Source organism: Populus trichocarpa, chromosome 6 (assembly GCF_000002775.5).
Source record: "Populus trichocarpa isolate Nisqually-1 chromosome 6, P.trichocarpa_v4.1, whole genome shotgun sequence".
In the NCBI taxonomy this organism is placed as follows: Eukaryota; Viridiplantae; Streptophyta; class Magnoliopsida; order Malpighiales; family Salicaceae; genus Populus; species Populus trichocarpa.
The window spans coordinates 24,107,744-24,117,914 of NC_037290.2; the positions used below are offsets into that span (position 1 = coordinate 24,107,744).

Here is a 10,171-nt window from a genome sequence, read left to right on the forward strand (position 1 = left end):
AGAATTAAAAAGGTTTGTCTATAGAATTTTAAAACCGAGTAATAACATTCATCTTTAACGCAAGGTTAAACTTCGAGTCTCTTGTTTTTGTTGAGAGGGTGAGACTTTTAAATCTGAGTTATATAAGTTATTTTATAAACATTTTTTATAATATTTTTCCAATTAATATTTTATTTTTTATATAATTTTAGCATTTAGATATAATAAAACAAACATGGGTTAATAAATCTTCTAGTTTTGATTAAATTGATGTATTGTTAATAGACTAATCATGAGGTAGGTCAAGTATTTTTATATATAAAATAAGATACACCAATGGTAAATAAAAACAGAAACAAAATATATTAATCTTAAATGGTTGGTTTGATTTTAGAATATATGTGATTATTCATGAATGAAACATGTCATTTAAAAGAAAATTGACAACGAATTGTTGGGCTTTACTTAAAGAAAATTGTTATCGAACAAAAATGTTTTTTTGAAAGAAAATTGTCTGATTAATTTGAAATAAAAATAATATTCAAAAAAAAATTATCATCGAATCGATAAACCTAACTTGAAATAAAAATGCTTTCGGAAGAAAATATTGTCATCGGGTTGATGAGCTTTGCTTTGAAATGTTTTTTTAAAAGAAAATTTGCTACTGAATTGATGAGCTTATTGAAAGAAAATTGTTAATTATTTTAAAGAAAATTTATCATCACATTGATGGGCTTCGCTTGAAAATGTTTTCTTGAAAGAAAATCTACCATTGGATTGATGTTCTTCTTTAAAGAAAATTAGCCCCGTTTATTTATTGGAAAGTAGTTTCTTTTTAAAAAATGAATTCTAGGAAAGTGAATTACTTTCTGATGTTTGGTAGTGTAATGAAAAATAAGTTGGAAAACAGTTTCCAGTGTTTGGTTATGTCATGGAAAATGAGCTGGAAAATAACTTATTAATATTTTATTTTTCTCAAGTTTATTAAAATAATAAGGAACAAATCTTACAAATTAAATAGTTGAATGAGAACGAAATTGAAAAAAAATATAATTTCATAAATTATTTCAAATAAAATAAATAATAATCAAAATAATAGAGATCAAATCTAAAAAATTTTAAAAAAATAAAAGATGAAGAAATTAAAATAATAATAATCAACATTTCATAAATTATTTCAAATAAAATAAGTAACAATCAAAAGAATGAGGACCAAATTTGATAGATAAAAAATTTCAATAAAAAAATAATAAGGAAAAAGCAAATAGCAATTATAAAAATAAGGACCAAAGTTAATATAAAAATTAAATTTTAAGAGATGAAATTAAAAAATAAATATTCAAAACAAAATATATATAGCAATCAAAAGTTTAAGGATCAAATTTGATATAATCAGCAAATAATGACATTTCTAAATTTTTCACAACTTCCGGAAAGTGTTTTCTGCCCAAATTTTCCAGAAAAACACTTTTCTGAAAACCAAGCCAAATTTTCCTTTGACTGGAAAGTGTTTTCCGTTGACCAATTTTCCTAACGACAAACAAACACAGAAAAGTTTAGAAAGTGATTTTCCGGAAACCACTTTCCGGAAAACAAACACAGCAAAAAAGAAAACCACTTTCCTGAAAACCAAGCCAAATTTTTCTTTGACTGAAAAGTGTTTTCCGTTGACCAGAAAGTGTTTCTCGTTGACCGGAAAGTGTTTTTCATTGATTAACTTTTCTAATGGCAAACAAACATGGAAAAATTTGGAAAGTGGTTTTTTAAAAACAACTTTTCAGGAAACAAACATGACCTAAACTAGTGAGATTTACCGAAATGTTATTTTAAAAAAAATAACATCATCTGATTGATAGGTTTCCTTGAAAATACTTTTTTGAAAGGAAATATGTCACTGGGATGTTGATTTTCTTGCAAGAAAATTGCTATGAGACTAATGAGTTTTACTAAAATATTATTTTAAAGAAAATATCATCGAACTGATGATTTTTATTTTGAAATAAAAATATTATCTAGAAGAAAAATGTTGGTGGACTGACGAAGTTAACTTGTTGGTCGAAAGAAATTTGGCATAAGATTGATGCTGAGCTGGCTTGCCTGAGCCCTAATGAGAAAGTAGCTCCCACGTCTCTTTCCAGAGAGTGAATCCAAAGACACATACAGTGTTTTCCATAACCAGCAGAAGCAGTGTTTTTTTGGCCAGCCATGCTAAACACGTGCCAGACGTGCCTCCTAATTTGGCGTCAAGCGATGGCCTTTAGCGGCAGGAGCCTCACCTAATAATTCAGTAATGCTTCTCTTTTTTCTGGGACTTAGGGAGCATGGGGACCGGTTTCTAATCATGCCCTTTTACTCTTTTATATATATATATATATATATATATATATATATATATATATATATATATATAAATGGTTCGTGATGTAAGTTTGGACCTTGAGTTTTAAAATATTTTTAAAAAGGTTATTTAATTTTTATATTTTTCTTACTAAACTATAAAACTTCGCAAGGTCAGCCCTTTTCGGATAGAACAACAAGGGAAGTTGCTCATTCATGCACTCGTTGTTTATTTGGCAGGTTCGTTTATCTCCATTATCGCCTTGAAAAGAAAAGAAAATGATTGAATGGGCTGTAGAATTTTGATTCAGTACTTTTGGTCGATTGTGCTTGTAAATTTAAAACCATTGTTAATTCTTTTTATTTCTTAAAATTTTTTATTCCAAAAACTTTTATTTATGAAGGGTTTTAAAAATTTTAATTGGTAGCCATCCAACAATTTAATCTTGCAAACAAAGTGAAAGACCAAACTCTGAGTTGATCGGTAATCAAATTAATTTATTATTTTTTATAATAATTAAGATATTTTCGAATTAAGTTTACTCAAAATCTTTTCTATATATATATCATTTATAATTAAAAAAAATATTTTGTATTTGTTTTTATTAACATGGATATCCGTATCAACTTACATGTATTTTGACTAAATTCTATAAATTATAAAATTAATAATTATATAAACCTTCACTAAATCTAAAATTTATAGAAATAGTACAACTCTCCGGTAACAGTTTTCTCTGAAAAATAACCCATTCCTCTCTGTATCAGTCAATAACGTGGGTGTCTCCGTACACAACTCAAAGTTGTGTGAACGGTCACTGTTTACCATTCAATATCAAATCTTTAACACAGAAAAAAAAATCTTGTTTCTTAAAAAGAAAAGGAAAAAAAATCAAAATCTTCAAAAAGAAACTCGGGCCGTCTACCTGTCCAGTGGACCTCTCTTCAAACCCCAATTAAGATCCACCATCATACCAATCTAGCCGAAAACTTCCAAAACCCAAATTGTTAAACCCTAATTCCCCAATTCTGCATCATTGTTTGCAATCTTCAAATTAAAATCCTGTTTTCTCATTTATACACTCGCTTACTGTTAAAAAGTTTCAATCCTTTTATTTTATTTTTTCAATATTCTGTAATAAAAAAAAGGGAACTTTGTGATTGGTTTTTTTGTGAGAGACTGAGAGTGAATTAAATTATGGAGATTGACAGAGATGATGGTCGTTCACCAAGCCAGTTAAGACCTCTCTCTTGCTCTCACAATGTACTTCACCGTGCCCATGGCTCTGCTAGTTGGTCTCAAGGTACCTCCTTTCTTTAAATATTTTTTGCTTTTGGAGTGGAGAATTGTGAAGTGGGTATCGAATATATTTACTGTTTTTTTTTGGGTTGATTTTATTTAGGAGATACAAAGGTTTTAGCTGCTGTTATGGACCTAAAGCTGGAAAAAGAAGAATGAGAACCCTGAGAAGGCTTGTGTTGAAGTTATTTGGAAGCCTAAAACAGGACAAATTGGCTAGTTTTTTGGCCTCTTTTTTTTTCTCCCGGGGGAGGGGGGGGGGGGGGGGGGGTTAAAATTTGTCATGGGATATTGAATGTTGTGTGCTGACATGTACATGGGATTTATTCTTGAATAGAGTAAAATAGGAAGAATTTTGGATGGAAATTTTGATATTAGTATCTTATACCTTATGAAACAGAGTGAATTCAATTGAATTCTGAAACATCGTTGCTTTATTTTTTGTATTGGCAAAGCATTTCAATTGCGGCTTGCTTTGCTATGTCGTTTGGATTTAATCATTTTTGTTTCAATTGTATTTTTTGGGCTAAACTGTGGCTCATTTGATTTTTTTTTTTTTTTTACTACTGCTGCCTAAAATTACCAATTATATAGGAAAACTGGAAAGGGAATATGAGATGATATTGAAGAGGACTTTGCAAAGTATCTGCATTTTGACTCTCAACCCAAACACCACAACATCAATTATAGTTCAGGTCGGTGGGTTGGTGCATGGGTTAAACATTTTATATATGGCAGGAGCTTAGTGATTATGTTTTAGTTATTTTTATGTTGTTAATGCTGCATAGTTATGTGATCTTAGCACCGAAAACGTTTAATAAATGAAGATTATATGCAAATATATTTCATCTGGAATTTATCTAGATTTTATGCCTAGATAATAATTTTGAGTGAATGTGTGCGTGCCTGCATGTGTACGTGTCTTCTATGTTATACAAATCAGTTTCATACATCACAATAATGGAGTACTTATCTTTCTTGTGCAGTTTGTGAATGATGATGGCGCTGTATCCTATTTACTTGTGCTTTCTATACGATGTAGGTCTAGAACAGGGATCATGGTCTCACTCAAATAAAGGGGGAGATTGCTCATCCCATATAGAAAATTTCAATAAGATAAAACGAGGTTGATTGTGTTTCTTTCATTAAATGATCATATGAAAAGAAAAAGGTTCTTCATTGGCTAGAATCCTTGTACTATTACATCTTGTCCTTTGCATGTGAAGTGAGTTTATTTTACAATGTGCATTCTGTTGATCAGTTCTCATGGCTCATAAATCCAATATATTTGCAACTAGGGTATTTTTTTCTCCATGAAGACACTTTCAGATGATGAAATCATTCCTTTTTGGGATATAGGAAAACAATTTGTAGACTCTTTTAACAACTATGCAATATGCATTTGTTGGATCTAAGCAGGCGCTCTCCCTATCCTTGGTTTGAACAATTTGATATGATTGCTATTTTCTTGACTGAAATCCGTGTAGCTTCTAGTCTGTGCCATAAATGCAGCATGTGCTGCCCTTGTAGATGCTAGAATTCCTATGAAGCATCTTGCGGGTAATTAAAACTTGATTGATAATCATCTTTTTTTAGTGTATACTAATTTAACATTTGGGTGACTGATGCCATAGTGCCTTCTGCAGTTGCAATATGTTGTTGTTTGGCTGATGTTGGATATGTTATATTGGATCCTACCAAGTTGGAAGAGCAGGTTAGTATAATAAATTCATTCATGATCTTAATTTTCCATAGTAAATGTAGTTATCCTGATATGTTTTAATACTAAGTTGTGTTATTTGAAGTTCATCCATCTAGGATGGAAATGTTTTGGAATAAAGGGGAAAAGCAAAGAAAAAACTGTAGTTCTGCATTAGTTTCTGTACAAGCATTTAATTTGTATTTCAGTTTAGGTTTCAAACTTATAAGCAACAGACTTAGCGCGGACTGCCTATTTGGAGTGAAAGCTTTGCACATGATGGAGATACAATTATTCTGCGCATGGTTTTTATTCCCAAACTCCTCTTGCTTACACTTATTTTATATATATATATATATATATATATATATATATATATATATATTATGCAGAAAATGAAGGGATTTGCATATTTAGTCTTCCCAAACTCTGTTCTCTCAGTTATACTAGAAGGATCATCACTTGTGGAAGGTGAATCCACGGAACATGGAATCATCACCTCTGTCACCCATGGTGTAATGCCAGGTACACTAACTTAATCATGTGATACTAGCATATATAATATTGTTGAATATGTTTTACCTGGGGGAGTTAGCCAGCTGAAGATCACCTTGTTATCACTACCCTCACATCCTGCTTTTACCTCATCTAAGAGATGTCAAATCCTTGTGATATGGAAAGCCCATGTGGTTGGTAGCTAGTAGGAGGTGGTGCTTGGTAAGCCAAGATAGCTGGTAGCTGATACATGAATAAGGTTCTTTTTTATGGATGTAGAGACTCTCTTATGCTTAATTCAGTAATTTTGTAAAGAGAAAAAGTGCAATGATATTTTAAAGAGATAGACTATGAAAATATGTATGCTGAAAGTGTTGAGAATTAAGAGATTGTGAACCTTCAGTTTGAAGAATTCATGGTGTATTTATAGCTCATGAGTCTTGTTCTTTTGTGGAGAGGAGGGGCCGAAAAGTAATTTCACCATTTGTGATATTTTAAGTTGTATTTTATTCAAAATAATATATATTGGATCAATATAAAATACTGAGGTACCCACGTAAGGTATTAGAAAAATTTCCAAGAGTTGGGCTCGGACAAGTTGCATGAGCCTATTAGAGGTAAACAAAATAGGCCCAAACACGCTTCCTAGGGCAAGCCAATGGAATTAGGCTTCTCCCCTAGGGCAAGTCCATTGAGTCAGGTTCCTCCTTTAGAGAGAGACCATGGAGTCGGGATTGCATTAGAGGTTGGAGATCCAAGATCAATCCGTGATGAATTAGTGAGAGGTCTTTAGGCATCACCTAGAGAATGTGTCAGTTCGATATTATACTAGAGAATGGAGGATCCAAGATCAATTCCTGACGAGTTGGTGAGAGGTCTTTAGGCATCAATTAGAGAATGTGTCAGTTCGAGACTGCACTGGAGAATACGAGATTCGAGATCAACCCTTAGTGTATTGGTGAGAGACCCTTAGGCATCACCTGGAGAATATATCAATCCGAGATTGCACTTGAGAATCGAGGATCCGAGATCAATCCATAATGAGTTGGTGAGAGACCCTTAAACATCATACCCATACCCATCTCTTAAAGATTGTAAGGCTTTTGCCCTAGAGAGACTAAGTCAATTCCCTTCAAAGAGAGTGGCTGAAAGCCCCCACCAGAGATCTGTAATTAGAAAATGTATGTTAGAGATACATTATTTTTATTTCAAAAATAAACTTACATTTCTATTAAGGATTATGCATCCTAAGGTAATTTGAGTGATAAATATAGGGGATGTTATTGGGAGAGACATGTTTTGGAGGTGGAGCCAAGATGTTTGCTTTGACTGCCCAAGTAACTTTGAATGAGTGATCATATTTTGATTCAAAGGGGTTATAAATCCTTGGGATACATCAAATGACCGTGAGTTGATCTCTCGTGGTTCTTCCTCGAGCTTTCATTTCTAATAGTAGAATTATTTCACTTGGAAGGTCCTTCATGTTGGTTGGTCTTGTAAAAACAAGAAGGCCCATGTTGTAGCAAACTAGTCTTTTCCACCCGTATATGATTTTTCATGGTCTGTTTCATCTTGAGTAAGTTTTTGTCTGGTAAGACATAAAGTTTTCTCCAGAGAGCATGTTCATTTACCTCTCTTACCAAGGTCTCTAAGGCTACTAGCTTAAGCAATTCTTTCATATTAAGCATCTTCTCATTGAACCTCTTTAAATATGCCTATGTAGACTTGTCCTTTTGCTGTGTGACACCAAATAGCTCTGTGGAGCTTTTCTTGGGGGATGTGCTTATGTTGGAGCGTGCCACTAGCTTAACGCAAATATCACTAAACCTTTCAATGGATCTTGACTACAAATTATTGTACCATGCAGACGCAGACCTCTAAAAAGTTGTGGGAATGATTTTGCACGTTGAGTCACTATCTTGAATGACCAACTCTTAACTACTGTGAATATTTTGTACATGCTTTCTCGGGTTGGGCAGGCCATAGGCCATCATAGTTGTCTAGACTCATTTTTTTGGAAATGTACTCCTTAGAGAGCCAAGTGTTCAATGCTTGTTTGGATAAAGGAGAACCCCTCCACTGATGGGGGATGTAGTCATTCTCTTAGGTATACTCATGTACAAAGCGTCTCTTAGTCCTTTATTTGTTAGGATCTTGGGAGTTCAAGGAGTTTGGTATGGAATGACGGTTACGGTAATTGATGTCCATCTCACAGTAGTTAAGGGGAGGACGTTTAGAGTACCAGCTCTGTACATGAATATTGTAATGGTGTGAGTGATCCCTTGAGGAACTCTCAGGATTGTCATTTTGTTTAGTCTTTTCTAGGTTATGTAATCATCTACAGGTGCCTAGTACGGCCAATGGCCGTAGCATCAGGGTGTTGTGTTGCTAAGGGTATCAAGACTTGTTAGAGTGACAAGATCTGATTTTTCTCGTGGGTTGCCAATGCGGTCTAAATGAGGAGGTACACTTAATTTGTGAGTTGTTGAGGGTCCAGTTAGGTAGAAGTATTTGTGGTAACGAGTAGATTTGTCTTGCATCTTGACCCAGATATGTCTTGGTTGTGTGCTAAGGAATGGTATAGAAGTGTTAAAAACAAGTTTTAAAAACTGATGGTTTTTTTATCAATTTTCCAAAAACAACGTCAATTGATGAGTCCTAAAATCCAAGATGCTTAGCGATAAAGTTGATATATTGGATAATCTGTTAATCTCTTAGTTCAAGCAATCTGATCCATTTCCCATAACCAAGGTGTTTGGTGGTTTGATATGGAAAGCCTAGGTGGTTGGTAGCTGGTAGCAGGTAGTGTTTGGTAAGCTAAGGTGATTGAGAGCTGGTATATGCAAAAGTCCTCTTTAATGGATGTGGGGTCTCTCCGATCCTTAAATCAGTAATTTTGTAAAGAGAGAAAGTGCAATGATATTTTAGAAATATAGACTCTGAAAATATATATGCTGAAAGTGTTAAGAATAAAGAAATTGTGAACTTTGAATTTGAAGGATTTATGATTTATTTATGGCCCATGAGTCTGTCTTTTTATGAACAGGAGGGGTTGAAGAGTAATTTTATTCTTGTGATATTTTAAGTTGTATTGTATTTAAAATGATATGTTTTGGGTTAGTATAAAATACTGAAATACCCGTGTAGGGTTTTGGAAAAATTTTCAAGTGAGAGTTGGGCTTAAAAAGATTGTTGAAACAAATTAAAGGTAAAAAAAAATAGGCTCAAACGAGCTTCATAAAACGAGCCATGGAGTCGGGTTCATCCTAGGAAGGAAGCCCATTGAGTCGGTGAATCCAGGTACATTGAATGCAGTCTTTTGAGGGTTTTTTATATCCCATTAAATTTACGTTTATCAGCTTTTAAAATTTTCAAGGAGATATCAAATAGTTTGGAGGTTGTTATTGTAATTCAGATGATTATGACCTGCGGTCCTGCTTAAGGAAGATATGCATACTCTTTCTTCAGAAACATTTTTGTTTTTTTCTTCTCCTAAATGAAAATAGGTCGAAGCTTGCATTGTGCATTTTCTCGTAAAGTTTCGACGCGCTTATTCCTCCCCTTATATTGGCCTAGGATCGGAGCTCACTTAGGACTTCATAAACCTAATCACTTGGCGAAAAATTGAATAACGATTGCTGATTGTTATCTCCCAAACATATTAGTAATTAAGACCGTCCTGCTCCATTTTCTGCTTATGTTATAATTTTCAAAGTCACAAGGATGATTATTATTGGCTTCTAAATTAATATATTCGCACGTAATTCCTGTAGTGTCTTTATTACACTTTGGTCCTTGACTTGTCAAACTACAATTTTTTCCCTGTGAATCTTATGCTTTTGACATCTGATCTGTTCTAATGCTATTCCATTTGAATGTGTACCGTAGTGGAAGAATATCTCAAATATGTAGAACGAGGGCGTGCAGCCAGTGCAAAATTGTCTGATTTTCTTAGAAAGAGCTTGCAATCACAACTCTCAAGCGACTCATCTAAAGCTGCATGATTTCAAATATGCTGGAAATACTCCATACTGTCCCCAGTTCGTTCAAAGATTAGCTATCCTTGTTTCAACTCCATGCGAGGAATACTGGCAGCTGAACTCAACAAGTATACACCTGACACGAAATACACTGTAATGTTTGTGTTGTGCGTTTTTCAGTCTTCTTGAATTCTAACCTAGTTTTTTAGGAATACTTGCTTCTATCAAAACAAAAGGTTCAGTGTCTTTTGTTTATAGGCAACTTGTTTTCCCTTATAATTTAACTTGTTTATTCGTGGGATTTATACATTAAAGATACTGAGCTTTTTTTTTTCCCCTGGGAAAGCATATATTTATTCCTCGGAGATTTCGATTTTTTCA

At 33.4% G+C, this 10,171-nt stretch overlaps 1 protein-coding gene across 1 annotated transcript; it reads left to right on the forward strand.

The window, feature by feature from the left end:
* Positions 1-3,053: 3,053 nt before the first annotated feature.
* LOC7496231 (exosome complex exonuclease RRP46 homolog) lies at positions 3,054-10,171 on the forward strand. The gene is given in 10 exon segments (XM_024603100.2): positions 3,054-3,620; positions 3,720-3,740; positions 3,743-3,760; positions 3,763-3,831; positions 4,211-4,311; positions 4,603-4,623; positions 5,104-5,176; positions 5,263-5,330; positions 5,708-5,840; positions 9,699-10,171. Coding segments are annotated over 10 exon segments (726 nt in total). The 5' UTR covers positions 3,054-3,514; the 3' UTR covers positions 9,815-10,171.